A 16,999-nucleotide genomic window follows, 5' to 3' on the forward strand; every position below is an offset into this window, starting at 1 on the left:
ATGCTCACCAAACCACATCACACCCACAGAACCAGTAGTAAAAAAAATTAAATTTCACCACTGCATTGGGGCTGCATGTAAAGATGATGAATTCACCTAAATGTATACTGCTTTCTATTGTAATGTTCATCTTCCATCTCTGCATTTCATTTTATCTTACACTGTTTTATCTCACTCTTTTTTTCTTAATCATACCTTACCATATTTTATTTTACCGTAGTTTAATTTATCTTAATTTACTATATCTTGCCTTATTTCATCTTAGTGTATGTTATTGTGGCTGATGCCCATTTCTTTGCTATGGTCAATTAACTAATCTGTGAAGTTATACTACTATTATTACATTGTTTTAATAATAATATGTATCTAAACAATTTTTGTGATTTTATTTTAATCAGAATCAATTTCCTGAAGTAGTGCCTTACTTATTAATTCTGAGATACCCATCAGTTGTGAATATATTCATTTTACTATTGCATAGAGCGAAGATAGTCCAAGTCCCAAGAGACAGCGCCTTTCTCATTCAGTCTTTGACTACGCAACAGCATCACCAGCTCCATCACCACCAATGCGACCATGGGAGATGACATCAAATAGGCAGCCTCCTTCAGCTCGACCAAGCCAACATCACTTCTCAGGGGAACGATGCAACACACCTGCGCGCAACAGAAGGAGGTCAGCTTTCCTGGAGGACAGTCATAGTCTTGATTTAGAAAGTAGTTTTTGAAGCATCAAATTTTTAGTTTTAGGTTTGTGTATAAGAAACTAATCACTCCAGAATTTAAAGCTATGGAGTCTTAATTTTATGAACCTCATGAAGCCTATGCCAGAAACATGGAATTATGTATCACAGAAGTAAACTTTATTCTACAGTCTTAATTAGTTTTCTGTACAGGTTTATTGAAGAGATGCTTCTAATATTAGTACCGTATTTTCCGGCGTATAAGACGACTTTTTAACACATGAAAATCTTCTCAAAAGTCGGGGGTCGTCTTATACGCCGGGTGTCGTTCTCCTGTAACCAGGCAGACCAGCCCGAAAGGCTCTAACGATCCTTAAATGGCTCTGGCGATCCCAGCTGAGTTCCCTGCAACTCAGCTGGGATCGCCAGAAACCACGTAAAAGGAAAAAAGTTTTTTCCCTTTTACTCTGAGGATCCCAGCTCTGACGATCCCAGCTGAGTTCCCTGCAATTCAGCTGGGATCGCCAGAACCATGGCTCTGACGGTCCCAGCTCTGACGGTCGATCCCATCCCAGCTGAGTTCCCTGCAACTCAGCTGGGATCGCCAGAAACCATGTAAAAGGAAAAAAGTCTTTTCCCTTTTACTCTGACGATCCCAGCTCTGACGATCCCAGCTGAGTTCCCTGCAATTCAGCTGGGATCGCCAGAACCATGGCTCTGACGGTCCCAGCTCTGACGGTCGATCCCATCCCAGCTGAGTTCCCTGCAACTCAGCTGGGATCGCCAGAAACCATGTAAAAGGAAAAAAGTCTTTTCCCTTTTACTCTGACGATCCCAGCTCTGATGATCCCAGCTGAGTTCCCTGCAATTCAGCTGGGATCGCCAGAACCATGGCTCTGACGGTCCCAGCTCTGACGGTCGATCCCATCCCAGCTGAGTTCCCTGCAACTCAGCTGGGATGGCCAGAAACCATGTAAAAGGAAAAAAGTCTTTTCCCTTTTACTCTGACGATCCCAGCTCTGACGATCCCAGCTGAGTTCCCTGCAATTCAGCTGGGATCGCCAGAACCATGGCTCTGACGGTCCCAGCTCTGACGGTCGATCCCATCCCAGCTGAGTTCCCTGCAACTCAGCTGGGATCGCCAGAAACCATGTAAAAGGAAAAAAGTCTTTTCCCTTTTACTCTGAGGATCCCAGCTCTGACGATCCCAGCTGAGTTCCCTGCAACTCAGCTGGGATCGCCAGAACCATGGCTCTGACGGTCCCAGCTCTGACGGTCGATCCCATCCCAGCTGAGTTCCCTGCAACACAGCTGGGATGGCCAGAGCCATGTAAAAGGGAAAAAGTTTTCCCCCTCCAGCTTGCTTACCTCAGCTGCTAGTCGCAACGCTTGCCTTGCTTTGCTTGCCTGAATATTCAGGCAAGCAAGCAACTCCCTGCCTGCAATCAAGCAAGGAGGGAGTTGTGGACTTCAACTCCCAGAATTCCTCAGCCAGCAAAACAAAGCTGGCTGAGGAATTCTGGGAGTTGAAGTCTACAAGTCTTAAAGTTGCCAAGGTTGGAGACCCCTGTTCTATTGGGTAAGTTTTTTTCCCCTTTGGGAGCTTTAAAAAAAATAGTCAATTGGGGTTTTTTTAGTTGTTCTTTTTTAGACCTAGCCATTTAAAGTTTAGGAAGTTTTAAATTTAGCTTTCATATAAAAATAAAAATAAAATAAAATAAAATAATATTTGTGCAGCTTTCTGAGATTTAGTGTGTTTCTGTAGTGTTTCACTCCAACTACACAAACACACAAAATCTCACAAAGCTGTATGTGGAATTTGGTGTGTATAAAGTGTGAAAGTTGGTTTTTTGGACTTTTTGTGGCTGTGTGAGGTTCCTGCTTGTTGCAGGGGCCATTTTGGGTCTAGCACAGCTGCTTTTACATTGTGGGTGAGCCAGTTGTGTTGTGTTGTGTGTGTTTAGAGTGTGAAAGTTTTTTGGGGGGGCTTTTTGTGGCTGTGTGAGGTTCCTGCTTGTTACAGGGGCCATTTTGGGTCTAGCACAGCTGCTTTTACATTGTAGGTGAGCCAGTTGATGTTTTTTAATTTTTATTTGGTGTGCATTGGAAGAGGGGCAGTCTTATATGGCGAGTATAGCCCAAACCCTATATTTTAACAGGAAAAGTTGGGGGTCGTCTTATACGCCCAGTCGTCTTATACGCCGGAAAATACGGTAAATCCTAATATTTGATTGTCCAGAATATTTAGTTGTTAGCTTAAATATTGTTGTTCTAGTACTCTAGTACATCTTTATCCAAAGATATCAGAATTGACGTCCAAGTCAATTATCTCTCCTCTATTCTTTCATCATAACTCTGAGGGAGGTTTAGCTGAGAAAATGTAAGTAGGCTAAGGTCAGTGAGCCATGACTTTTGTTTTGAAATTATTGTAAAATATAAAATAAAACTCTGAAGTCAGATATCATACATCAATCAATTTTTGCTACAAAGTTGGTGTTCTTATTGGGACTTAAGAGTTACCAAGAATAAGATATTTTGTTACCTCCTCATATTTTTCTTTAAGTTTCTATTACATGCTTCTTCCAGGGAACACAAGATACAACATATATTATGTTTTCTTCCCACAATCTAATGAGAAAATTTGGACTAAAAATTAAAGTTTTTTTTTCCAAAAATAGCATATGAATGAGAAAGGAATTGAATGTAGAACTATATCATTGAGCTGTGCCATTATTTCATATGCAACATCATGATTTACTAGATTTATTTAAATTATTTATTAATATTCATTTAGATGATTTCAGTCTCATTCTTAACTTCTTGCCTCCATCATATCTGCTTACCTTGAGCTTAATCAGTTGCTGTATGTTTTTTCTAAGGTTTTCTCAGAAAAGTTACCACAATCTATTTGTTACAGATCTCCAGTGTTGCATAAATTAATTCAGAAGTTTTGAATATTTTCATATTAACAATAAGTTTGTATTCCTCTTTCCATATTTTTTTCCTCTTCAATTCAATCACACTGTAGAAGGCAAATATTTTGTAAAAATCTCTATAATTTGTATTTGTACTGTAGAGTGTAAAGAAGATAACTGCTTTGCTCAGTACTCTTAATGGCTTGCCAACTGGCAATATTCATCACAGAACCAGTTGTCTGGCCTCTGACCCATCAGCTAAGTTCAGCTTGACCTTCACTCTTGCTACTAAGTTATCTGAGAAGAAAAGGACCATCTGGCAATTTTGATCTGATTATTCTGATTATGTTATGTTACTTTTGCCCCAGAAGAAAATACAAATGCATTCAGATTTTTGTGATGAGAGAAATGTAGGAATACAGGAATAAAAATATATATCCATAGTATATAGTTAGTTTAAAAATAGAAATTACCATAGCTGTTCAAAATATAAAACTTGTCCCATTTGATTATTTATAGCCCTCCTGTTAGACGCCAGAGAGCAAGAAGAGATCGACTGTCTCGACATAATTCCATTAGTCAAGATGAAAACTACCATCTTCCTTATGGACAGCAACAAGCAATAGAAGAACCACGAGCCTTTCACCCACCAAATGTGTCTCCCCGTATGTTGCACCCAGCTGCTCATCCGCCACAGCAGAATGCAGTCATGGTTGACATCCATGAACAGGTATGGGCAAAGATAGAAAAATAGTCTCCAAGTTTCTTATGATTAACACTTTAAATTGTTAATATTTCCAATTACCTGGGTATATTGGGAGGACTCGTCCTCTGTCATTCTATATGAATCTTTCTTGTTTGTGCCGCTGTCTGTGCTGAACAACTGTGTGTCTGCATTAATACAACCTGATATAACAAGGTAGTCATACCTAAGTGAACTCTGATTGGAAGGCCAGAACTTTGCCTTATTTCTCTAGGAATGCAATGGTCTGTTCCTTGATTTCAAATGAATTTTCATAATTTATACTGTGGCACGGTACAGTGTAGGAATTATTAGCGGATGCTCTGAAAATACCAAATCTTCTAAAAAGGAGAAATGAATCCATCGGGCATATTAAATGTGGTTAAATTATATTTAGACATTCCTTTTAACTATTCAGATGGTAGGAAAGGCAGTAGAAATTGCTCAGTGTCCTCTTTTGTTGTTACATTGTGATAGATTAACATATGATTATCATACAACTTGATGGATTATGTCTGAAGAATGACATACCAGTCGTACTTCTGTAATCATGAAGGTCTTCTCAAAGAAATCCTTCTTATACCTTAGAAGCTGCAGCAGAGTACAGTGTAGAGTATTGCAGCTTTCATGTGGATGGACTGGGCTGCCAGAAGGCATATTGATGTTCACATGCAGCAGTAACTATTTTTAGTTTGCATACACAATACAACATGATATTTAGATCTGGACTGAAAGTGCTTTAGATGTGAGTTAGCCAGAAGGTTGATTAGGGTCTACTACTTAATCTTTGATCTGCCAGTGAATCAGCAAGGATTTCAGTGCCACAATTATATAAGAAATAATGACAATTGGCAGAATGTTCCTAATGTTGGGATATGAGTATTCTACACTTGTGCACCAACTATTTCAAATAATTGAAACAAAGGCAGAATAATGTCTTTCTATTCTTTTCTTTAACTAAATTGTTTCTGTTCCTTTGCATACAGTACAGTAGTCCTCAATTTATGACCGTAATAGAATTTCTGTTGCTAAGGAAGTTAGTGTGTTAAATGAGTCGTGTCTTATTTTGAAACCTTTTTTGCTATGGTTATTAAATTAATCACTGCAGTTGTTAAGTGAATCATGTGGTTGTTAAGCAAATCCACCTTCCTCCATTGACTTTGCTTGGCATAAATTGGCTGCAAATGACAATGGGTTCGCCTTATGATGACCACATTCGCTTAACAACTACTGCAAAAAAAATTCTAAAATCAGACACAGTCACCTAATTACCCACTTAACAACCAGCATGACTTACAAGCTGTAATTCTGGGCTCAGTTACAGTTGTAAATCAGCAATCACCTTGCCCAGTTATCTGTATTCATCCATTTCGGTTAACTTCCTCAGAATCTTCCCCTTGTAAGGTTTTTGGATCTTGGATGAGAAATATGTTATCCATCGGGTTTTGAAGGCACCTTTCCATCTTGTGCTCTGGAAGATCATGAAAATCGTTCTTTTCTAATCAGTTTTTGGGTCCACTCGATTGATGCTTGTGTGTGTATACATTTAATTGAACTTTGTTTTACTACTTGCATTATCCTGGTTGAGTTTTAATTTTTGTACACTGCCCAGAATTGTAAAATTGTGGTGGTTAACAGCTCTGTTAAACAAACAATATACAGCTAATTATAGGGGCACTTGTGTTGTTGAAGTGTATTCCACTAGACAGATACAAGGCTATAGGTTTAATTTAATCTGAATCTGTTCAAGGTTCAGTTCCACATATGATCAGAAGATTAACCATGCAATTTAAGTAGGAGCAGTATTATAAAAAGAGTTACAAGTGAGCACATTGAATCTGTGTTCACTGTGTGTTAATACATGTTTTCTATGTCTGGATGTAAGGTAAAAGAGATTTTTGCAAAGCTGGAGAGTAAAAGAATCCATGTTTTGGCTGTGGCTGTCAGTTGCCTTGATGCAATTAAAAAGAGATAGATTTTGTTCTTTATTATGAAAAGACATTTTCAGAAATATTTGACTGCTGCCAAATAAATAGTCTTTGACTTATGACCATAATTGAGCTGAAAATTTGTTGCTAAGTGAGAAATTTGTTAAGTGAATTTTGCCCCATTTTACGACTTTTCTTGCCACATTTGTTAAGTGAATCACTGCAGTTGTTAAGTTAGTAATATACATTGATAAGTGAATCTGGCTTCCCCATTGACTTTGCTTGTCAGAAGGTTGCAAAAGATGGTCACATGATCCCTGGACACTGCAATGGTCATAAATGTGAACCAGTTGTCAAAATATCTGAATGTAAATCACGTGACCACGGGGATGCTGCAACAGTCATAAGTGTGAAAAATAGACATAGGTCACTTTTTGCAGTGCTGTTGTAACTTTGAACGTTCACTAAATGAATTATTGTAAATTAAAGAGGATTGTCCGTACTAAGTTGATAATAGCTGGCAGGTGATTCTCAAACCTCCTAAAGTGTTTTTGTGGAAAACCATAATCTCAATGACTTCAGAGTTTCCTGTTATTTTGGTCCTTGTATATTGATTCTGATTCTCCTTGTCCTTAGATTCACCAGGGCACGGTCCCCGTTTCATATACAGTGACCACAGTAGCCCCACATGGGATCCCACTTTGCACAGGCCAGCACATACCAGCTTGCAATACGCAGCAGGTCCCAGGGTGTTCTGTGGTTTTCAGTGGGCAGCACCTTCCTGTCTGCAGTGTGCCTCCTCCAGTAAGTAGTTCTTTAATTTTAATTTTGGAATAGATGATGAAAATAATTGGAAGAGCAGACGGTTTTAAAGGGATGTATTTATACCTGAATTGTATAACTATCTATAAATATAAATAACTGAAATTTAATTTTAGTGATATTTAACTTGCATGTTAAAAAGTTAAGTTTCTTGTAACAGTGCATCATCATGTAAACTGTTAAACTGTTAGGTTTATTTCACAACCTTAATTACTTCGACAGTAGAATATTGGCTTTGTTCCCCTTGATATTTTTGAACATTACTTCCATAAAGTAGTTTGTATACCAAATTTGAAAATACCTATTTTATCTCACTAGTAGTAATAATTGTTGTAGTACCTATCCCACCTTTCCTTTTATTCAAGATGGCGAACATTCCTAATAATCCTGTCTACTGTTTCCCCTACAACATAGGTGTCAAACTTGTGGCATAATGTTACTGTCACATGACGTATTGCGACATTTTCCCCCTTCGTGGAGCTGGGGTGGGCATGGCCTGCACATGACACATCCTGTCCATGGGCCGCCAGTTTGACACCCCTGCCCTCAACTACATTCCTGTGAGGTGGGTTGGGCTGAGAGAAAGTGATTGGACTAATCACTTTCTCTCAGCCCAACCCACCTCACAGGAGTGTAGTTACCCAGCCAGCTTCCATGTCTAAGGAAGGCTTTAGTTACTATTTTTAGCAACTTTGGTTCAAAGAATTCTTTCAGAACTCTTATTTTAAGTTCAAATAAAATGTGTTTCCTATATTTGACATTCCAGGCAGATTTTTCAAAAATAAATTATCCTCCTTTCTCAGGTGCTACTATTCTGAAATATCTAATTACTCTGAATAGTTAATAACCTAATAGGAAAAAATACATCAATGCATATATATTGAATTGACTTACTGACATACAGCTCAATGGCAATGAAAGAGCTTACAAGTCTTATACTAGCATCTACAATTCCTACAGAAGAAACTTAACATTGCTTAAGCTTGATTTAAGATTCCAAATAATAGCATTTTAGTAAATTCTCCATTTGACATAGATGGAGTTTACTTAGTTTGTAATTATGTAATTGTTTAGTTTCTAAACTATTGGAGTTATGTAATTCCTTAGAAAAGATTAATTCTGCCATGCCAATAAGTTATTTCTTCTTAATTTGCATAATTAATGTTGCTTTTGTTAATAAAAGGGAGATAATCTATACTGTTGCAATAGTATTTGTAAAATAAATACAGCTTTATTTTATCTTATTCCTTTATAAACATATGCATCCAAATACTGTATGTTATATAAGGTTATATATGTTTATCTTCTGCAGATGCTTCAAGCTTGTTCTGTTCAACATTTGCCGGTTCCATATGCAGCTTTCCCACCCCTCATTTCTAGTGATCCATTTCTCTTACATCCTCCACACCTCTCCCCACACCATGCTCCACATTTGCCACCTCCAGGCCAGTTTGTTCCTTTTCAGACACAGCAATCGCGGTCGGTAGGTGTTCCTTTTTTTAAAATCTAGTAATAAATTTTGGAATATTGTATTTAAAATAATCATGTTTTGATGACTGGCTGCCAAAGGTTGTTCCACTATTAAATTGAGAAATTCCATGAGTAAATTCTTCTGATATGCAAAACTTGTGATATGCAAAAAGCAATCTAACTTTAATCATGTTAATTCCAAGATTGATAGAGGAACAGAATTAAAAATGATATTTTAAGTTTGTATTGTGACACTGAGTTTCCTATCTAAATGTGGAAAGAATAAATCAAAGGTGCTAATGCTGTTTTAATAACCACTGGGGGTTCAGTTTTGAATTTAACTGCAGTTTCAGATTTAAGAATATAGCTCTGCTTCAGTAAAATCTCTTTACATCTTTTGTTATTCACACAGGGATTTTTTTTTTTAAAAAAAAGCTTAAAATATTTTTTTAGTCTTTTTGTAATAGTGAAATATCTCCTGGTGCTTTTCAGAAGTATTCAGACCAAGATTCAAAAGGCTCATCAGAGGCAGGAATCCAAAATTGAGGTGACAATGGCTAGCAAATGAAGCCTATTGTTACTGAGATGCTAAATTGCCTATGCCAAGAAGGCTATTAATTTGGCAGTATGATATAAAATTACCTGGTCATCTTTGCTTTAGTTTTACATGCTGCTGCCCAGAAAAAAATTGTAATTTTCTAACTTAGACTATGGTAGTAGTTCATGTAACATGAGGTTTTCCTGAAAAAGAATTAGACAACTTGTGCTCTCCTTGGCACCTCATCCTAGAAAATTCTGAGATTAAACTTGGAATTTGGTATTTGCTTAGATATTTCTTGATGTGAAAATGCTCAAAGAGGAATGGAGCTATGTATACAAGCCAAAGGTACTTCATCTTCCACGTCCCACAGAACCTCAAAATCACAGAAATGTGAATTTTATGCCTGTCAGTTTAAAGATTCAACCTGCAAAACATTCCCCTGATTCTTTTCTAAAAACACCTTTTTAAGGTGCTTTGCTTTATTGAAGGTTTGAGTGAACACTTTTGGAGCTATCTTGCAAATCAGTGCAGTCCAGTAAAATCATGACAATCGTGTTGTTTTACCTTTTACTTAGCTCCTTCTCAGCATAGCAGCTACACAGCAATTTCTTCTGGCTTCAGCAGGTACTGGTGGAGAATGTTTAGAGTTGCTGTGAAGTAATGCTGTTCTCTCTTTTCTCCAGTATTCTCAAGAACCAAAGTCTCCACTAGAAAATGTTTTGTTTAGCCTTCTCCAGGAGAACTACCAAGTTTATCAGTGTTCTGCAACAGTCCTTGCCAAATTTGGGGGAAAAAAGTCAAAAGCTTATCAATTAACAATGCTAGAAAAAAGTTGTGTCATAAATACTGTATAATAAGTAGCAACCATGGTGAAACAGACTATAAATTAATTACATTTGATACTGTTTAGCATCATAATGAATGTTTTCAAATTAGTAAGATTAATTTCAAGCAATACATTCTGTGTTTCCAGCTCTGCTCTGAAATCAGTATAAATGTGCATTGTACGTTTGTTTAATTAGCCAACTAACCATATATTTAAAATGTTAAATATAATATGATGTTTATGTTTTCTTTTTCCTCAGCCTCTCCAAAGGATAGAAAATGAAGTAGAGTTACTTGGAGATCATCTTCCCGTAGGAGGTTTTACCACCTATCCACCTTCAGCCCATCCACCAACATTGCCTCCCTCAGCTCCCCTTCAGTTCCTAGCGCATGACCCTTTACATCAAGAGATGTCATTTGGAGTAGTAAGTGATGTTTTCCAAAATACTGTCAAAATTTGGCAAAAACCTTTTGTTTTAGCTTTTTAATGCACATTTTGATCATATTTATTCAATTTCTAATAGCTGCCCATCTCAATCGATGATTCAAAGCACTCACAGTTTAAAAAAACATAGTACAATTAAAACAATAAAATATTTTAACAAACGGTTAAAAAAATCCAAAACACATATACACAATAGCCGAGATACTTGGCCAATTAAAAATAAAGCCAGGAAATGGAGTCCTTAGTATATTTGGCACCCCAGGTTTGGGAACACAGCCAGGTGTTTAGAGCTTTTATGAAAGACTAACAGGGTTTGGGCCATTCTAATCTTCAGGAAGGAGAGCTCCACAGAGCTCGGGCTACTGCAGAACAGTAATAGCACTTATACTTACATAGCGCTTCATATTGCTTTACAGCCCTCTCTAAGTGGTTTACAGACTCAGCTTATTTATTTATCTATCTATCTATCTATCTATCTATCTATCTATCTATCTATCTATCTATCTATCTATCTATCAAATTTCTATATTGCCCTACTCCCAAAGGACTCAGGGCAGTGAACAGCCAAGATAAAATACAGATAATACAAATATTAAAAAAGTCCCTTAAAATTATTAAATATTTTGGCCGAAACACAGATTAAAATTGTTGCTCCCAACAATCTGGGTCCTCATTTTACCCACCTCGGAAGGATGGAAGCTGAGTCAACCTTGAGCCAGTCAGGATCGAAGGAATTCAACTTCTGGCAGCGAGCAGAGTTAGCCTGCAATACTGCATTCTAACCTCTGCACCACCATGACTCATGAGAAGGCCTGTCTTCTAGTCCCGGCCAACCATCACTCTTTGGCTGACGGGATCTGCAGCATGCCCAAACTGCTAGATTGAATTGGACAGGTAGAGACTCTTGAAAATTGTATTGTGTGAAGTATTTATTTGTCATGCTTATATATCATAAATCAATTATGATCCCTTCAGGGGATACATTAGGAAACAGAATAACAAACAAAAATATACCTGATGTAAACTAGTAGCAACACTGTTTCTCATGACATAACCGTAGAATTTAGAGAAAACTACCCAAGGTGCTATGGATCTAATTTTGTGGGGTAGTTGAAAATCTATTGTATTCTGTAGAGTACAGGCCATCAAGGAGAAATAATGCCTCTGGGCTCTCATTTATCTCATCTCACAAAAACTGGAGCCATGAAGCTCCAATTGGGCTGAATACAAAGGATGCAGCATTTGTATGCAAAAGAGACTGCTCCAAAAATAATCTGGGAACCAGATCACACAAAGAGTTCAGAGTTAAACCAGGTGCTTTAGAAACCCATTGGTTGCCAATGTAGTGCCTACAGTATAGATGGTATATAATTATGGATGCTTTTCCCCCTTTCCATGAAGACTACTGCATTATGTATCTATTGCAGTTCCCTAGCAATGTTCAAAGATCCCATTTAAATACATTGCTGTAGTTTAGTCATGATGAAAGTGTTGAGTTATTTTTGTAAAGATTTCTGAGCAGGGCTTTTACTGCAGAAAAAAAAACCTTGTGATAAAAAATACTTTGACATGTAAAACCTCTTTTTAGTGCCGTGTATGACTGATTTCATTTAATAACTGACCATACTTTTAAAACATTTTGCTTTATTTCTTTTAGCCTTATCCACCCTTTATGCCTCGAAGACTCACAGGGCGCAGTCGATACCGATCTCAGCAACCAATTCCACCTCCCCCTTACCATCCCAGCCTATTGCCATATGTGCTGTAAGTTTGACATCTGGGTTGTTTGTTTTTTGGGGGGTATGAATTTAAGATGGGATGACACCTTTTTGCTAAAAGGTCAGGCACAGGTAGTCTTCAACTATTTGTTAAGCAACCAATTGAAATTACAAAGGCATTAAATGAATGGTGGTCATGGCCAGTCATTCCTGCATCTTGGGGCATGATCTGGGCACTTAGCAATCAGCTCACACTTAAAACTGGTTGCAACTCCCCATGATCATGTGATTGCCATTTGCAACTTTCCCTGCTGGCTTCCCCTAAAAATCAGTGGGGAAGCTGACAGGAAAGGTTGCAAGTCATTGGAATAAGTCTCCCCATACATGCATCTTCCCCACCCCATGGGCTTGTGCCACATTGGCCACTTGAACACCATTGGGTAACTCTCTAAGCTTCACTTGTGTCTCCCTTCATGCCCTTGCACTTTCTCTGCATTTCAATCTTGTATCCCTTCATGTCTTCCCCCACCTGGCAGCAGCCACTTAGCTGCCTGCTGGCCTGCTTAAAAACCACTTGGGATTGCAGCTTCCTGTCAACTTCCCCACTGATTTGTTTGGGGGCTGGCAGGAAGTTGTCTTGCCTAATAACCATGGAATTTGGTTAATAACAACAACCTCGACTGCACGGATTGCCATTGCTAGGTGACGCAGTTGTGCTTTATGATCGCATTGCTTAGTGACAGGAATTCTTGTCCCAATTGCCATCATAAGTCGAGGACTACCTCTGTTTAATTATCATATTTTTCAGAGTATAAGACACAGTCCCTTCCCCTAAAAGAGGGTGGAAATGTTGGTGTGTCTTATACACCAAATACAGCCATTTTTGGCCTTCCGAAGCCCCACCCTGCTCGTCCCATTTTTGCAAAAAATAGGCCCGTTTTTCGCAAAAACAGGTTGCACAAGAGGGTTTGGGAGGCCTGCAGAGTGCTCCTGGGAGCTGGAGGAAGGCAAAAATGTCCCTGTTTTTGCGAAAAACAGGCTCGTTTTTTGCAAAAACAAGGGCATTTTTGCCCTCCCCCAGCCCCCAGGAGCACTCTGCAGGCCTCCCAAACCCTCTGCACGCCCCATTTTTGCAAAAAACGGGGCACGGAGAGGGTTTGGGAGGCCTGCAGAGTAGTCTCCTGGGGGCTGGGGAGGGCAAAAACTTTTTTTCCCTTACCTCTTCAAAATCTTGGTGCGTCTTATACACCAGTGCGTCTTATAATCCAAAAAATATGGTAATCCCCACAAAATACATGCTGTTTTAATGCAAACAGCCTACAGAAGGCATCATATGTTGTCATGGAAACTTTTTTAATCTCTGTGTATTAGCCCTGGTATCCATGCAAATGTACCGCTATGCTACATTCTTGTGCTGTTCTCTTTCTTTGCATTCAGGTGAATAAGAAAACTTTCTAGAAAAGGAATAAGTAAATGTTTTAGTTTACATCCCGAGTAATGAGTTTATACTGAATGAAGTATAGGAATCATTTTCCAAATGTATTGAAGGCACAAGGTTCCTCACTCTTGTGAGATTGTATATAAAATTTCTAATTTAGACATAGAATTTTCAGTTTTTGGAATATAATAGCTCTGCAAATCTCACAAAAAAGATTTAGGAAGGTTTTTTTAATGTGCACATTGGTAATTATCAGTAAGAAATTACAGCAACCTGCTTTTGGTGGCTAGTGGAAGCTGGAGAAGTGAGGTTAGATGTTAAGCAAAGTATGTCTAAGAGTGCCGTATTGGTGCTATCGAACTTTCTGGAGAATGTATAGCCCCTAGCAATAAATATATTATAATCTTTTGGTTGCTCTTATTTTTCCTATTTTGTATAGAAATATATTGTGTTGGTTTCCTTCTTAGTGTTATTTTTCTAAATTTCCAGATGGTCTCTAATTTTGCTATTTTAAACCCAGTCTCCAGTGTGCTTTCCTTATGGTTCCTCCATAGGAGAGATAAATGCTTCCTGTTCTTGTTGAAAGACCAATCCTTAGTTTTTGTTTTTGGAGTCCTATTGAAGCGTAATTTCATACTTTTTTATTTCACCTATAAGACATCATATTATTTGTTTTTAGTTGTAGCATTTGTTAGTAGCATCAGACTGTCTTCAAGTTCTCACTCATGTCTTGGCTTGGAGAAAGTAAGAAATAGCAAAAGTAAATCAGAATAGTTTTATTATCTCAATCAAAAAGAGAAAAAAAATGCTGCTGCTCTTCTGAGTATTCTGGGCATGCCAGAGGGAGAGAGGAGATTGGTAAATAGACACACACACACACACACACACACACACACACAAAAGACTGGCAAGTAAATCAAACTAATTTGATATAGGAAGCCTTTATGTGAAATACAAAATCTGCTACTTGATCATGTGGAAATATTACAGGTAGTCCTTGACTTAACAACAGTTCATGTAGACTGTTCAAAGTTACAACAGCACTGAAAAAAGTGACTTATGACTGTTTGCCACACTTACAACCGTTGTTGTAGCATCTCCATGGTCACGTGCTCATAATTCAGGTGCTTCACAACTGAGTCATATTTATGATGGTTGCAGTGTCAAGTTTTGCAACTTCTGAAAAGCAAAGTCAATGGGGAAACCAGATTCACTTAACGACCATTTTATTAACTTACCAGCTGAAATGATTAACTTAACAACTGTGGCAGGAAAGCTTTTAAAATGAGGCAAAACTCAGTTAAAAATTATCTCATTTAACAACAGAAAGTTTGGGCTCATTTATGGTTATACATTGAGGGTTATCTGTATATGTTTTAGAGCAGTTTTTGGCTTTGAACAATACTTTCCTTCTACTCCCTAGTTTGTATTAATTGAGGAAGTAGCCCACTACTGTTGAGTGTAGAAATGGTTGTAGTGGGTAAGAATTTTTCCAGCGGAATAAGCTTTTATTCTAAGCTTTTAATCCTTTACTTTTTGTGCATTGTGTTTTTTGTATTTGTTTTATTGTAATTTTAACAAATATTCTGGAAACAGGTTGAAAAATATGGATTACAAAGTATTTTATTTTTGGAATAATAATAAGCCCATCCCTCTTTCATAGATCAATGCTTCCTGTGCCGCCTGCTGTTGGGCCAGCCTTCAGTTTTGAGCTGGATGTAGAAGATGGTGAAGTAGAAAACTATGAGGTTGGTTAGCAATAAATAAGTATTTGAAGTATAGTTATGAGGATTTAATTATTTTTTAAAAAGTCTCAAGGTGTTAGATTAGTTGTAATTGGTGCTGGAAGGCAATTTACACAATATTAATTTTTACCTATTATCAGCCAACTCTCCTTAACACTGGGCAGAAGTCAGAACGATTGTACTGTGAGGGAGGGAAAGTCTAGAATTTTGTGGAAGAATCTCATAGAGCATGTTAGCAATTCCCCTTATGCATAATACCTTTGAAACACCATCCCCTTTCATGTCACTGTTTTTAGAGGTGATTTTTAAAAAGTGCATCCTTGGATGAAAACCATAAACTAGTGAATGTCTTTCTTTGGAATAGAAAAAATATATTAATTCCATAGACTAGTTAATGTGTAAGAATATATTTACACAGATGGATTTCTAAGATCTGTTCATTTTGAATTTAACTGCCAAGTAAAAATTGTTTACCTTATATGTATTTATCTACATATATAGTATGTCATTCAGATAATTTTGGTTTTGCATATCATGGATTGTATATTCTGGTTCCTTCCTCATCGCAAACTAGTTGTGATATGAAAAGTCAAAGGGTTGAACTAAAGCATTATTTCTCTCACAGGCACTGCTGAACTTGGCAGAAAGACTAGGTGAGGCCAAACCAAGGGGATTGACAAAAGCAGATATTGAACAACTTCCGTCTTATAGGTTCAACCCAAATAACCATCAGTCAGAACAGACTTTGTAAGTTTTTCATACTTTCACTGAACCTTTAGTATGAAGGCATGTTATCTTGTTGCTGGAATCCTGCACAGAAGCACCTGTAGGCTTAAAATTATTTGGTTTTGAGGCTTTCCCAGTTTTCAGTTAAGATCCTTATTAAACTCACAATATTTTAGATTTCAGAAGGGGCACATTTTCTCTTTTGCTTCCATCTACTATACTGGAATTGTACTGGAACAGTAGAAAATTAGGTGAAGGAAAGGCCATTCCTATAAGATGAGAAATCTATATCTTCAGAAATTCAGTCAACCTTCCCTTCCTGTAATAATACATTGGTATCTGCCTTTGAAATATGGAAATTATCAAATCAGTTTGCAGTGTAGTCTGGGGTATAGATTTTCAAGGTGAAAACGTATCACATAAAAAGATAACAGCAAAATAATCCTTTTTTCTTGAACCTCTGCTCATTTAAAATTGGTCTTATTTTTTTTTACAAAAAATCTCTGCCTTATTTTTGTTCCTCCAAAATGATAAACATAAATCTGCATTTTGAAAAAAAAAATAAACATATACTCCTCACTGAATCTCTATAATAGAGAGTTAGAAGAAGTGGGAGAAGATTTAAGAAAAAAAACCCTCTTATTATTTATCATTCATCAATTGTCATACAAAAATTCTAAATAAGAAAGATAGAAAAAGTGTTGCTACAAAAGGAATGAAGTTTGAAATGAGAATTCAACAATTCAATTTTTGCATGAATTTAGATCAGGCACTTCTAATCTCCTTAAGCAGGGCTGTAATTTTTAGAATTAATCCAGCTCGATGTGAAGCCTAAAATCTGGTTTGTTTGTTTCTCCAAAATGAAAAAGTAGCAGCCTTTTGGAGCAGCATTACTGTGGTGAAATAATTCATTTGAGAATAATGAGTATAGTAAGACAAGGTATTCATACTTCAGTACCCTAAAACAATAAAAGCAGTGTAGTATTACTTTGAAATACAAGA

At 37.3% G+C, this 16,999-nt stretch overlaps 1 protein-coding gene across 6 annotated transcripts in view; it reads left to right on the top strand.

Moving 5' to 3' along the window:
- The window catches only part of RNF38 (ring finger protein 38), a 107,800-nt gene that overhangs the window by 83,525 nt on the left and 7,276 nt on the right, over positions 1-16,999 (top strand). For all 6 annotated transcript variants that reach the window (XR_011600074.1, XM_070938509.1, XM_070938510.1 and 3 more), the window contains 8 exons: positions 482-675; positions 4,117-4,327; positions 6,904-7,071; positions 8,402-8,572; positions 10,186-10,350; positions 12,028-12,134; positions 15,190-15,274; positions 15,897-16,018. Coding sequence is in view for 5 of the 6 variants with exons in the window: in XM_070938509.1 (XP_070794610.1) it covers positions 482-675; positions 4,117-4,327; positions 6,904-7,071; positions 8,402-8,572; positions 10,186-10,350; positions 12,028-12,134; positions 15,190-15,274; positions 15,897-16,018 (1,223 nt within the window). In the remaining variant the exon portion in view is untranslated. The remainder of the gene's footprint in view (positions 1-481; positions 676-4,116; positions 4,328-6,903; positions 7,072-8,401; positions 8,573-10,185; positions 10,351-12,027; positions 12,135-15,189; positions 15,275-15,896; positions 16,019-16,999) is intronic.

The sequence above is a fragment of the Pituophis catenifer genome, unplaced genomic scaffold (assembly GCF_029215685.1).
Source record: "Pituophis catenifer annectens isolate HBS135680 unplaced genomic scaffold, rPitCat1.0.hap2 SCAF_2, whole genome shotgun sequence".
Lineage (NCBI taxonomy): Eukaryota > Metazoa > Chordata > Lepidosauria > Squamata > Colubridae > Pituophis > Pituophis catenifer.